The sequence below is a fragment of the Larus michahellis genome, chromosome 12, assembly GCF_964199755.1.
Source record: "Larus michahellis chromosome 12, bLarMic1.1, whole genome shotgun sequence".
Lineage (NCBI taxonomy): Eukaryota > Metazoa > Chordata > Aves > Charadriiformes > Laridae > Larus > Larus michahellis.
This window is the reverse complement of record NC_133907.1, coordinates 11,286,532-11,301,015: the sequence shown is the minus strand read 5'-3', so window position 1 is coordinate 11,301,015 and position 14,484 is coordinate 11,286,532. Positions and strand designations below refer to the sequence as shown.

The following is a 14,484-nucleotide window of genomic DNA, read 5'->3' as shown; positions in this document are numbered from 1 at the left end:
CAAAACTCAGACCTGGAGTCATCATTGTCTGTAATAAGTTCATTGTGTTCCTTCTGCTTTACTGCCTGCCCAGCCTAGCTCTGATGAAGGAATTCATGTAACTCAGTAACTCCAGAGCAAATTTTGATTAGTTTTTGAATTGAAAAACATATTTTCTATTTGTAAGCCCTGCAAACTCAGCTTGGTATCTGACATTCAAAAGACTTCTGCTATTCTGGATGCATCACCAGTTAATTTGAGCAACCTGGTGTAGTGGGATGTGTCCCTGCCCATGGCAGGGGGTTGGAACTAGATGATCTTTAAGGTCCCGTCTAACCTGAACCATTCTATGGTTCTATGATAATGAAGACTCTGGATGTCAGGGCTGGGAGCGCACTAATAGGCCTTAATTGCCCTGACAAGCCTCATGTGGGGCTCACATGCACCCTCTCTGCCAGGAGGTCCATTTAACCGCCAGCCCTGGGGGTCTTCAGTTCTTGTCTGGGTGATGTTGTAGGTCAGCCTGTCTCAGACCGGAGACTGGTGTTTGGCTGACCTTGGAGCTAGTGTGTTGATGGGATCCATTGCCATCACCATGTTGCTCTGCCTCCCATGGCATGGGACTGTGCCTGCCCTGCACTGGGGCTGCTCCTGGTCCCCTTCCCCTGAGCAGCCCTGCTCTTGCTGCTTCCTGACACTGGCAGCCACAAATGCGCTACAGCTCTGCTAGGATTTTCAGTAGATGAAAGACTCTTAATGGATTGATTTATTAACTCTTTGAGAGAAGAGTACAGGTAATATCACGGGCTATAATTCATATGTTGCTTACTGTGAATGGAAATATAAACAAAAGCAGTATTTGTAAGTATGAGGTCTCTAGCTCTGTTACAACTTTGAAGCTCAAGTGAGGCTGTGCCAAGTGCTGGGAATGACCAGAATGCCCGGTCTGTTCATCTTCTGGTTGTCTGCAGCTGGGCTCCAGCACTGGAGGAGGAAAACACTGTTTCACTTCAGGCTGTTGTTCTGCAGCACTCAATGTACAGTGGTTTTAGCCATAGTTTTCCTTATGGAGATGTTGGGCTCTAATTTGCATTTTTGGAATAGCACAAATAGGCCTGTTGCCCCATGTGTTCAAGTGGGATGGCACTTGGTTACTGTGATGGGTGGACAGACCAAGTGCATGAGGAACATCTTCCTTTGTGCCCTCAGGGGACAGCATCCTTGCTGGGCAGACCAAGTTGCTCTCAGAAAACATGCTCTGTCTCATCTAATTTCAGGTTTCGTTGCACCAAATAAACGAGGGTACGCTGCGTTTCCTTCCCCAAAGCAGGAATGGGTGATACTGTGATGTCTATACCGTGGACAGCTGGTACTTTTGAGCCAGGAATTCTCCTATAAGGCTTGTTGGAAAAGAAATAAAGGAGGCTAGCCTTTGGGAAGGATTTAAAATTCACTTTCTTCATGGAGCACCCCAAATTCCCACCAGCACCTAACCAAGTGTGCTGCAGAACTGGTTTAAATACTGATCCAGAACTGGCAGCAGCCTTCCAATTTAGTTTAACCCTCCAAATGACCACTGAAGAAAACCTCTTGGCTTATGTGGTTTCTGCCTGGGAGCTTGTGTGCTTCCAAACAGTGGATTTGGGGTTTTGGAGGGGCTTTTTTGGCACCTGAAGAGAGGTGGGGAGAGAAGACTGTTCTGCTGGTGGGTGGTGATGGCCGTGACCCTGGGGGTGAAGAAAGGGGAGAAAGTTTAATGCATGGAATTAAATGTTACAGTGGCCTAGTTGGGAACAGCCTCCTCTGGGGAGACAGAGGGCCTTTGGATATGGCGAATGGCTGAAACATCCCTTCCGAAGTGGGAGGGATGGATCTCCCCTTCAACCTCCCCGGGTGTCTGAGGAAGCCCCTGGCCCGTGGCCACCTCAGGCAGCCCCCCAAGATGGCTGCTTGTGGGGCCAGGGAGCCCAGTGCTCCTCAAACTACACCGCTGCCGCTTATCTCCCACCCCCCTTTTGGAAGAAACACCCTGAAAGTCTCAAGATTATTTTGGGGGGGATCGCACACAGGGCCGGGGGGAGCGTGAGGAGCCGCCGTGTCCCACCAGAGGCGGGGTGAGGCCGGTCCCGCTTCCCCGGCGGCCCCCTGAGGCAAATGGCGGCGGGCGAGACCAGCCCCCGACCCCCGCGCCGCCGCCGGTCGCCGCCGCGGCCCGTCCCTCCCCGGCGGGCGGTGCTGGCGGCCGTGAGGCGGGGCGGCGGGGCGGGGCGGCGCCCACAGCGCCGGGCGGCAGCAGGTGCCTGTGCTCCGTCGCGTTCCGCGCTCCCGCCTCGCCTCAGCCCTGCCGCCGCCTCACCGCGGCCCCCGCCGCCGCCAAGACGCCGCGGGCCGTGCTCCGAGTGAAGAATGGGGCGGCCAAGCTGGCCAAGCCGCCGGCGGCGGCGGGCGAGGCCCCCGGCGGCGCCCCCGGACCCGGGCTCTTCATGGAGCGGTCGCAGAGCCGCCTCAGCCTCTCCGCCTCCTTCGAGGCCCTGGCCATCTACTTCCCCTGCATGAACAGCTTCGACGAGGAGGACGCGGGTACGGGACGGGGGGGGTGTGGGCTGCGGCCGAGGCCGGTGGGTCTCGGTTGCGAGTGGGGCTGGGGGTGCGTGGTGGGAGGGGTGTGGGGGCCCCAAGGCAGGGGGGGACCCGGGGGTGTCGGTGGGGCCGGTTTCCAGTGCGTGTGTCCGTGTCCACCCACGGGTGCTGTGGGCGAGGGGGCGACCGTGTGGGCCAGGAGCGGGTGGGTTTGCGACATGTCGGCCATGGGTTTGGGGTGTTGGGGGTCCCCCCTCGGCTGCCTGGTGGGATTTGTGTGCAGCAGGGGGCTGGGGTGGTGAGGGGGTTTGTGCAGGGGAGTGTGTGGCTGCAGAGATTAAAAGAGGAAATTTATTCATGGTGATGGAAGAGAAGCGCTCCCGCTCCTCCTCGATAGCGAGCCTAGGGTGGTTGCAGATGGAGCATCTGAGGCGGCTGCCCTCCTCCTGCCCAGCTGGGTGAAGGGGAGAAGGCATCCATTCGGCTGGATGTGGTGTCCAGCCTGCCACTGATTTACACGCCAGACTCTCAGGTTAATTGTTCTGAGTGGTCATTAGCTCTGTGCTGCTCTCGGAGAGGGGAATAAAAGGGATTCTGTTTAAATGAGGGCGAAGTACATCACAAAACACGCACAAAAACCTTTCACAATGGATGCAGTGATTTTTGCCCGCTTCATAAAGACCTTTCTGGCCTCAAATAGTTGGCAGTGGTCATAAAACAAGACCAAGCTTCAAAAAGAGGGCCACTGGTAAGGAAAAGTAGGAAAGAAATTGGGTTGAATAGGAAAGGAAGGGCGCAGGGTGCTGGAGAAGGTGCTGGGAGGAGAGGGCAGCACAGCAGCTGCGTGGGCAGGGAGGACGGACGAGGGATCGGATGGAGAGCGGTGTATCAGCACTTTGTCCCTTCACGGCAGCTCACTTATAAATGAGGGATGTTTTTCGCAGTACACGCCGTACCGGAGACCAAACCTATAAGTGAATCGTCTAAGCGGCAAACAATGAAAGTTGGTAACTAAGGCGTGCGTTAACACTGGCTGTCATGGTTGCATCCCTCAAAATGCCGGCGTGCTCCTTTGTCTAGCAGCTCATCCCGAGAAGTGGGCATGCCAGCTGGAATACATGGGCAAATCAGCGTGCTAGCTGCTACACCTGTAACGCTGTTGTTTTTAAAGGAATTGACGTAAGAATAAATTCATCATCTGTGTGATTAACCTAGGATTGTCATCAGCATTGTGCAGGGGTGTCAAGGAGAAGATTATATCTTCCAATGGGTGTTGGTTTTTTTTTTTTAATTTTGTTCTCAAAATATTGCTGATGATTTATTTGCACTTCATATTTTGTTGGAATGCTGGGGAGCACACAAGACAATAACGGGAGCTTTGGGAAGTCTCGGCGCTGTTGCTTCAGAAATGATTGATAGCGAAACAGGCTCGAGTATGAGAACCTGACACAATGCCTTGAACAGCGTTTCATTCCCTGGTGTCTGACCCCTCTTGCTCTGAGCAGGGTGACAGTTTAACTGAATGCTTCCTCTTCCAGTGCTTAGAAAAATGGTTTTGCACTAAACTGCGTTTCTTCATGCTTACTGAATGGTGATGTGTGAATGTTAACAGGCTGCTCTTAATACAACACAAGTAGTTGTCTCCGAATTAAATAAATCTACAATTAAGACCTTATTTTCCAGTAGCTTATTAGTGGATCTCACCTGCCTGAGTTAGTCTCGTTAGTAAAGCTGCTTGGGGTAACATTCAGTCCAGTGGGGACATTGCAGTATAGCTCTTGTGTTTTGTGCCTATGAGTGTGTATTCAGACATGTCTGAGCAAACAGCAAGAAAGCCTGTGCGCTGCTTTGTGGTTTTTTGCGTTAAAACTACAAGCGTATAATTTTCTCGAGAAAATAAATGTCGTGAAAGAGAAATGATAAAAGAAATGCTGAAATTGTGCCAAATAAGATTCTGTATTATTCATACCCATGCACGCTCCTGAAATTGAGAGAGATTCTGACCAGTTTTGGTTGCAGCGTGATTTCTGTCAAAAAAATAGATCTTGATAACTCATTCAGGGAGATGAATACTGCACTTTGCAAGATGTTCTCCATAGGAGATGGCAGGAAAAAAAAATTGATCCCATGAGCATTGACAAAGTAAACAATCTTATTTCAAACAGACACGTCATCCATTTTGTCTGAAGTGGAGAACCACATCTTTAAGAGAATAGTCATCCTACGGAAAAAGGAGAGAAGCTGATAAATGGCCAAGCTTAAAGAAAACTTGACATTTTCCTCTGAAAAGGGAAAGCAGCCTCATGAAAGCTCAAATCTACAAACAAGAAAAATTCTTGAGGTGTTTCATATAAGTTACTACGGGCGGGCCAGATTAAAGGAGTGTAAAAGGAAATTTGCAGAAGTGCCTACGCTGAGAGCCATGGTGATGTGGAAACATAGCTAGCCACATTTGGCCAATGCTAATGATACCTGTGAGTTCCAATATGTCCCACTTTCGGTCTTGAAAAATGCCTTATTTCTTACTTAGAGAATATTTCCTTTTCTGCCTTGGCCTTTTTGTTCTTCTTTACTGTCCACCTTCTGGACATTAGGTCCATTAGGTCTTCTGACTCTTCTCATCTTCCACAACTCTTGCGCCTGCCACACCACCGGGGATGTGCGGACTGAGTTCTCGGTGATGAAGTGGATGAAGATGGTGCCCACTTACATCTTAGCACGCAGAAGCAGGAGGCCAGCATAGGCAGCATAGCGACAGGACTTGGAGCAAGAAACTGGATCTCTTCTGAATGCTTCTAGAGCTAATCATGCCGTAGTGAGGGTGGCTGAGTTTCAGATGTGTCCTCTGGCAAATAATGCCACGTGCCTGTCTCTCCAAAGAGGTGGATGTGGACTTGCACTCTTGTGTTGTAATACCCTTTTTGTTCCTCAGCTGCACATACAAGGAGGGTGCTCTGAGCAAACACTGAGCTCTGTTCACCAGTGAGCTGCAGTGGGGCTTTGAAATAACAGAAATTACTGTTTGCACTCAATAGTGTAAGGACTCTAGGTTAATAACTCTTTTGATCTCGGTATGGTAATGTTGCTGTCCTTCCTGCTGGCTGAGTGCCGCTATCTTCCCTCCATTGAGGTCCCCAGCAATGTCAGTGAAGTTAAGGATTTTGAAACTGCAGTTATTATCATCGTAATTGTTGGTTTAACTTATGCAAATGTCTGCCCTGAGCTCTGATAATTTTTCGGTTGTGGAGTAGTAGACTAAAAAAAGGTGGAAGACAATCATGCGCTGTTTGTGGGCACATTTTTAGATGCCCCATCCCTGGAGACATTCAAGGCCTGGCTTGATGAGGCTCTGAGCAACCTGGTCTAGTTAAAGATGTCCCCCCTTACTGCAGGGGGGTTGGACTAGATGACCTTTAAGTCCCTTCCAACCCAACACATTCTATGATTCAAAATCAGTGCCTGTTTCTGACAGTGTGAACACAAATCTTAGCTGTCCTGAGGATCTGGCATGGGCTTGGTCTTGGCTGGAATCAGCCATTCAGTATGCTGGTGTTTGTGTAGCAACATGTCGGAAGGGACTGAACTGCCAAGTGGCAAGTGCAGGTGCGTTAATAATAGGGTGTTGAGGATCCATGATAACTGTGGGGACCTGCTTTGTAGACAGCTTGTGAGTCCTGGGTGCAGTTTGCAATTAAAACGACAGGATCATGGAACAGGGGTACATGAAATCCACCTGTCACCCACAGTGGCCTTAGCACAGTCTTGCCCAGTCCAAGATGAGGGGCGTCCTTAAGGTTAATGGGGATGCGTTTGCTGGCATGGAGGAGAACCAGCTTGCTCCACGCATAGAGTTTGGAAAATTTGCAAAAGCAGAACAGAACGTGAGGTTTTGGTAGAGAGCAACAGCACCTGACTTGGAGCTGCACGTGCAAAGCCCGGCGAGCTTTGGGCAGGAGAGAGGAGGTGGCTTTAGTAGCAGGGACAGTCAGTGTAATGGTGGACCTGCTGGGAGTTGGGATGCCAGAAGTAGTCCTCAGCTTTGAAGAGAGCCTCCACATGAGGACCCTGTGTACTCCAGAGGACAAGGACTACACGTAAAGAGGAACACAGGTAGGGAAATACCAAAAATCCCTGGAGAGGATGGGATTTCCTTAAGCCACTGTGCCTAAAAGGCAGGATCCAGGACTTTTCAGGCATGGGTGTGCACTCCAGCTGTGCTGTAGCTTAAGTGGGTGAGATGCAGGCGTGCTCCAGTTCCTTTCCGTGTCATCCTGTGTCCTGGTTTCCTCGGGAAGGGTGCCCACTTGCACTGGCAGAAGGCATCTGAGGTGTCCCCTGCCAGGGATGCAGATTTCGGTGTTTGGGAGACTGTAGCCATGGGTCATATTGCAAATGCAGCTACCCTGAAGTCCAGATACAACTGGAGCATCTGTGCAAGGGGAAATGTGTTCCTTACAGGGATCTTGTATCCCTGCAAGAGAGCAGGGAGGCTTTGATCGGGAAGCAGGGGGAGGTGCTGAATAGCTGCAAGGGACATGTAAGGGTCTCGTGGGGCAGGACCCCAGCACAAGGACTGTCCAGACCTCTGCCCTGGCTGCGAGATGGCAGGATAAAGTTGTGTCTTAGCCACCTGGAACCAACTGTCTGGCAGAGAGAAAATGGTTTCCAAAGTCAAAATGTCTCCTAGATACTGACGGTAAGCCTTCCTTGTGTCAGCTGCTCTTTCAGAAAAGAGTTGAGTTAGAGATAAAATTCAGCCTAGGCTGCTGCTTCCACACACTATCAAGTACTGGCAGATGCACTGTGTTACAATCAATTGCTCTGAAGAGAAGCTATGTGAAATATTAATTTAATGGATTGATTAAAAACATTTGAAACATTGGGATGGAAGAACGTGCTGTGAAAGTGTAGTTCAGTTTAGAATACTCTTTTGTCTGGGTTTTATCTATGGAAGTTCTCTATAATTTTAAACATTAAACTTCTCTATAATTTTGAACATCAAAGCGTCAGAAAGTTATTAAATAGAGAGAGCCCCTATGCGTGTTTTCATGTTGCCATGGATATTTCTCAATTGCAGCGCTGTACTGGATGGGGGTACATATGATTTTTAAAGAAAATGATGATTCAAGTCTTTTTAACTAGTCTGTGTATTTTTAAAAAATATATGTATCAAGGGTGTTAAGTCTTTTTGGTGCTTAGTCTGTTTTCACTTCGTCCAAAGTTACCTTTGAAGTTTTGTAAGCCTCTAACCAGTTTTGTTAGTTGTTCGGTAGGTAACCGTGTTCACATGGCAAACATACAGCAGACAAGGGAAATAATTTGCACAGCTGGAATGCTAACTATTTTTCTTATTAATCTTTTACAAATTAAATGTTAGTTCATCCCTGTAACCTTGCGAAGACATAAACTCTTGGGCTCGTCTGCATTATCCCAGGGATGCTGCAGGACAAATCTGAATCAGTCTTGGAATATACAGGTACGTAGAGAATTTGCTTGTTGCCTAATCCCTGCTGTGCATTTAGCCATCTCTCCTGGCTGGTGCAGGAGGCAGCAAAAGCCATGGCTTTTCCCTCTTCTTGCACAGTCAGGCGTCTGTCCTTGGCCATAGGTTATCCTGGAGATTGTAAGAAATGCCGCTTTCCCTGCTGGGCACACACTAGTTCTAGGGAAGCAGATGTTTGTTTTATAAATGGATTAAAATGGAGAACAATTTTAGGAGGCCTGCTGTCAAATCAGTCTTTCATCAGTGGAAATGGTATGAAACGGACCAATAGCCTAGAAGAAGATGCCGCGGATAATACCTGCAGAGGTTGGTGATCTCACACCCGGTCATGAGTTAATCCAGATCATAAATGCAACGACTGACTCTTACACAGCAGATGCGCCTAGTTGGTGCAGAGCTGAGCAAGCTGTGCTGTTCCTCACATCCCCTGGGCACTAAAGGCAGCTTTCTGTTCTCTGGATCTGTCGCCTGCATGTACGATCGGTAGACTGCAATTACAGAGGGTGGCTTTTGTCTTCTCCTGCGGCTGTGTGAGACCAGGTGAGAGCAGGAGCCCTGTGAATGAGTCAGCACTAGGAACAAGAGATTTGAAACCTTGTCCGCATTTGTGTTGCTCTTTAGTGTTGCGGCCGCCTGCAAGAGCGGTAGTCCTCGGCCAAGTTCATGCTGTGCCTGTAGAAATGCAAGCAAAGTGTCAGTCTCTGTCCCAAAGAGCTTACAGTTTGTGGCAAAACCTGACAGATGGGTACGGTTAGACAGATGGGAGAGCGCAGGGGAAGGATGACGTGGTATCGGTCAGCGCTCAGCGTGGCGGGAAGCCTTCCTGGGGCACCAGCTGCCACCGCTCCCCTCTCCCGCTGGGCACCCCGGCAGAGTCCTCCAGCATGCCCAACCTGGAGCATCCACCTGGTACTGGATGTAGGCTGAGGAAGTGTTTTAAGTGATGCAGGATGGGGGAGAAGAGAGGTATCAGCTAGCCCGGGGATGTCAAGCACTGTGCCGCGGTGGGCTCTGTAGACATTTCCTTGGTGGTCATCCAGGTGTGGATTTACAGGGGAGAGGGAACATGGATGAGGTCGTGGACCTCCTGATGGTGGCACGATGCTGTCCCCTGAGCACTGCTTATTGCCGCATACACTTGCAGTCATGGGGAAGCATGGTATTGTCTCCTTCCCTCGAAGGTGACTGTGTCTGGCCTGGTGTATGTTACAGGTACTTGGAGGGTGTTAGGTTCCAGCCATGTGTGCAGGAGCTGTAGAGGGCTGGTTATACGTGACCCCTGCCAGCCACAGGGGAAGGATATCTCTTTCTCTTATTTTGCTGGCAATTTACTTCCAAATAGAAGAGTCTGTCCCTGGAAAGCTTTCTATCTAGGAGAGACTGTTTCCTTACTGCTTCTTTTTCATGTGAAGTTAATTCTAATGCAACATTTATTAATTCAAAAGCACTCTGTTCTTCAGGCTAAAAAAATTATCTTTGCTCTGTCAGATTCCTACATCAGGACAAGTTGTGAAATGCTGTAACTACTTCGCTTCAACATTTCTGTTTGACAGAATGTATGTATCTGCTTTGTGTAGGGAAGAATTAAGTTTGATTGGAGTAGTTGTTTTGAAGAATTAATTTATCTGTGCAATTATTTTCTGAAGCACTATCTGCTCATGTTTGAGTGACTTCAGTTAGATTAGAAATGTGAACGTTTTAATTTAGGAAACGGTCTGCAAGTTGCTAATTTGTTTTAGCGGGGCAGTGAGACCTGGCTCTCATAGGCTTCTCAGCCCTGCCATCGTCTCTTCCCCACAAACATCTATCATGAAGCACCCTTAGCATATTTGAATAAAGATTTCTGGTCTTCTGCAGAACTGCTCAATTTGAATATCCGTCTATCCAAATGAAGTTCCTTTGAGATTTGGCTTTATTTTCTGGGAGAGGGTGTGAAAACCACGCTATACTGTATGAGAACATGTGTCTTGATAGGGATCCTGCAACACAAACGATGCCTCAGTAGGTGTCACTGCTTAAATTGTCTGCTGATGACATACGCAAATTAGGCACGCTCTGATTTCGTTGTCAAACCGTGCTTGCCTTGGGATCTGCATTTAAGTTATGTCTTTGGCTTTGCTTTTGGAAAACAGCGTGCATGTAAAGGCTGGGAAACTCTGGTACAGCCTGACTTCACACAGGGATACGGCAAAGCTCAGCAGCCCTATTTTTTAACCAAATCCAGCGCCACAGTTAAATCACTGTGGCACATAATGTTTCAGCTTTGCGCCATCGGAGTGCTATATCACCTTGTATCACTTCTGTCACTATAGTATACAAAGACCTTGTATAGCCTTGCAGAAGTCAGTCTAAAATGTTTTGAGTGGTCAACAATTTGGAGGGTACAGCATGTACAGAGGTAAATGTCACATTTTTCTCAAAACTGTTTTATGACTAAGAGGAACTTGGGCTAATGTCTGTGCGTTCTTATTCTTAGAAATGTGGAGGTAGGAAGGGGTCCTGAAGAGTCACTTGTGTCTGCTCTGCAAGTAACTAACCTAGTCCTAATTAGAAGGACAGTTTATCCTAAAATTTAGCTTACTTCTCCATGGAAATTAAACGGATTACTATTGTCTTGCTCCTAGCAGCATGGGAAACAATTGATCGCTGCTGTCTTCAGAGCAACTCTTCACATCGCAGAACTGTTCTTCCCAGTGCCCATAATCCTAAGCCAGCAAATGACCATACTTGCCACCATCGCTGCCTGGCATCGTCTTCCCCCTCCTTTTGCTTTTTGGACCAAAGGAGCCTGATTGAATTTTTTGCATAGAGCAGTTTCCCAAGCATTGGGTTGGCCTTCTTGCTGGACGCGGGATCTTGCAGGAGGAGCAGTGTGGACAGTGCTCTGGCTCCTAGCAGGGAGGAATAACTGTCACCCACACTTTGTGTGCAGTATTCCTATAAATACACATGGTGCTTTGCAGGAGTGTCCCCACTCCTGACTCACATTTGGGATATGATCCATGCCACTTTCCAGATCATTCTCTGCAGAACTGCTGCCTGGCTACTCATTCCCTTTCTGGCGTTTGTGCATTTCATTTTTTCGCGTTCTGAAGTTACTGCTTTTTGCATGTGCCTTTATTGAATTTCCTTGTATTGATTTGGAGGGATGAGCTATTTTATTCTATTGGTATCGTCCTGAATTCTGTATCTCTTATTTAGCAAGACCCGTGCTGCTGGGATGTTTGTGGGATTGGGAGGTGCAGTAAATGGCTGTTGGTAAGGTGCTTTGTCTGCCGGGCTCCAGAAATACTGCACCATTTTGTGGATGATTTTGGCATCTGGAGGAGATCCTCCGTAACTGAGGATAGGATCCATGGGTGAAGCGCAGCATCCCTGGAAACCGTTGCTTTCAGTCCATCTGGAGTGGCCTGCTTTTTCAGGTACCTTCTCATCACCTCATTTTGCAATGAGGTTCAAGGGACTGTTGAAGGGTCTTTCACAGTTAGTAGCTAGAATAAAGATAGTTGTGGTTAATGGTACTTCACATTGGTGACAGATCTGACCTAGGAGGTTACAGTCTCCCTCCCCATGGCACACGTGATTGTGTCCCTCTCTGGAGCTGGCCATCCTCCTTGGTGCAGCAGCTCAGCTGTTGGTGGGGTCAGACCTGCAGAATGACCCACCTTGCCAAGGAAACGGCAGCATCACCAATGGACAGGAGTGTGTGGGCACAGCCTGCCCCTCGCTCGGCTCCATGGGCAGTATGGGTGATGCTGACATTTGCCAGTGGTGGCAGTTTCCCAGTGGTGTGGGACTTTTGCCAGCTGCCCACCAGCAGTATGTGTATTTACAGTTTGCAGGGAATGTATCCTGCCACGTGGATGGGAAACATGTTAACTGTGTTGCAGCCAAGATGTCTAAGAAGATTAAGATTTTTTTTTTGTTGAAAATCCAGTTCCCTGTTTAGCACTTCTCAGCATCCTGGAAGGGTTGTGTGGGTGGGTGATTTTTTTTTTTTCTCTTTTATTTTTACTATTTACCTTTCCTTTCTTGTATTTGATGCATGACATCACAGCCCTAGTGAAAAGTTAGGAAAATTTGATTCAAGATTTTAAGGTTGCTGCTTTATATCCATATTTGGGCTTTAATCAGGTTGTCAGGAAAATAAATGAGAAGGCTTTTACTCTTTCTGATGCCTGTTAGACTTCCAGCTGTTGTAGCCGCTTCATTTCTGGATGGCAGTATTGTGACAAATCAGACCCAGTAGCTTTCTTTGTCCCTTGTGTTCAGTTCATGCTGCTGTCCCTCTGGCTGAAGCCCTGCTGCCTGCCATGAAATCTCACCGTGGGCCTGTGGGATTAAAGCAATTGCTCTGCAGCAGTTTTGCAGAGCCCTCCCCCCTTTACAGTACTTTTAATTAAACTTACGATAAAGGTGGATAGTGGTCCAGACTAACTTTTGAGGCTTGACAGTATTCTGCTTCCCCCCAGCTCCCTCAAAACCAGAAAGAATTGCAGGAATTGCTGTCACAACCCAGTGTTATATTTCAATGGTGATTTTGGTGTGCTTGTGAAAACCCCACATTTTCGTGGGGGTTGATCCCTGTACATCTGCCTTTGTGAATTACATAGTCCATGGTTGCATCTCCTCCAGATCTGGGATTTTTGTTTCAATGGAAGTAGACAGGAAAAGGTTAGGTAGTATTCCTTGATGTGCCTTGAGTTAAAAACAAGCTTTCTGCAATGAACATAGTTTTGACGAGAGTCTGTCCTTGTTTTAAATATTGAATATGCAAAGTTAGGCATTTTCAAAAATGCCTGGGAGTTTTGGTCTCTAGTATTTGTTGGAAGTGAGTGGGATTTGGGGCTCTACCTGCCTTCAGCAGCTCAGAAAATCACGCCACAGCCCTGCGAGCACGGGGCTGAGCCTGGTGCTTTGCTTGTGCAAAGGCAGCTTGAGCAGAGGAGCAGACCCTCTCTTGGGTTTGCCAATTCAAGGAAGTTGATGAAGGAACATTGAAGATGCTGGTCTGGAAGGCAGGGCAAGCAATGCCGAAAGCAGGCGTGCAGGCCAGTGCTCAGCCTGGCAGACAGTGCGTATTAAATCAGGGTGATTTATGGAACTGTTTCTGTTAAAAGCTTCCTCATGCACTTTAGAAAGCGGAGCTGCCAGATTGGTCAAAATCCAATACCTAGACAGTTTGAATTGGCTGCCGGCTGCAGTAATAACCGTGGCGAAACTCTAACAGCAGTTTCATGCAGGCTTTGCAGGCTGCCACATCATTGCTGCTTCGCAGAAAACAGACAGTGTCAAAATGTTACGTGGTATGAGGACATTTCCATGGTAACATTAGCATCCCATGACACCCGTTCTTGTACTGCCGTGTCAGTGCATGCTGTCATCGTTGCACATTCTTCCTCCATCTGGGGCCTTTAGGTACTGATCATATGGATTTCTTCAGTGACTGCTCATAGTTATGGGGCTGAGGGTGGAAGAGGTGCTTTCTCTGGTGCTCTCTCTTAAATTAGACAGGTATTCCTGCTTTTAGCATAGCAACTCTTGCATAATTCAGCTTAAAAGCACCTGTTTTTGCTGTCTGCTGCACTAATTTTTAGCAGCTTTTTCTCTCTGATCAGACAGCTCACTGCAACGGCTGTTACCTGGCGTCAGAGGCATCTGCACTCCTATCTCACAGCTTTGTCAGGTGGCTCCCAGATCGCTCAGTTTGTGAAGACGCTCCAGTCTTGTTTCAGGTCTGATCCTTTCAGCCTGGAGAGTGGTTAGTGCTGATGTCCATCTGCAGCCTGACAGCGCTCTGCTCCCTCTTCCCCTGTCTTGGCAGGAGCCATCAGCTGCTCTGACGCTGCTGACTACGGGTCTGGTTTTGGACAACAGCCAGAGGTCTTTGGGTAGAGTCTCATCCATGGCTATCTCCCGGTTTCATTCGTGTCTTGATCAAGGGTTCTGGCCTATAAATATTTCAATATTTTATACTGCAGTAACAATGTCCCACTAGAATGCCCAGTATTCCCCCTGTATTTTTTTCCCCTTTCCTCTCTGTATTTCTGTATTTCCACCAGGTAATGTTTTCCAAAATTAGCATATGGGGTTTTTTTTCACTGTGCAGGCAACGCATGTTTATTGGCTCCTTTCCGCTGACATAGAGAAAGCTGTTCTCAATATTTTATTGATAAGCTAGAGCTTTGGCAAGAAATAATAAAGGTAAAGACGTTTTCTGTAAGGCAGCCCATGGCCCTTCCACTGCTGCACATTTTTCATTTCTGCCTTGTACTTTGTAAGAGCGGTAGAGACATCTTGGTTTAGTTACTGAGCACGCATAGGTTCTGAAAATTGCTTGGGTAAAGAGACAGCCATTTAACTAATGATTTGCCTACCCAATATGCGTAAGCGATGGATGTGCAAACTAGATAAGTGGGTGC

The 14,484-nt window shown here is 48.0% G+C and overlaps 1 protein-coding gene across 1 annotated transcript in view; it reads left to right on the top strand.

Annotated features, from left to right (window-relative positions):
• Window positions 1-2,240: 2,240 nt before the first annotated feature.
• Window positions 2,241-14,484, top strand: part of RIMS4 (regulating synaptic membrane exocytosis 4) — a 53,689-nt gene continuing 41,445 nt past the window's right edge. Inside the window, exon 1 of the mRNA XM_074605065.1 lies at window positions 2,241-2,559. Within this exon, the coding sequence (XP_074461166.1) occupies window positions 2,463-2,559 (97 nt within the window). The 5' untranslated portion in view covers window positions 2,241-2,462. The remainder of the gene's footprint in view (window positions 2,560-14,484) is intronic.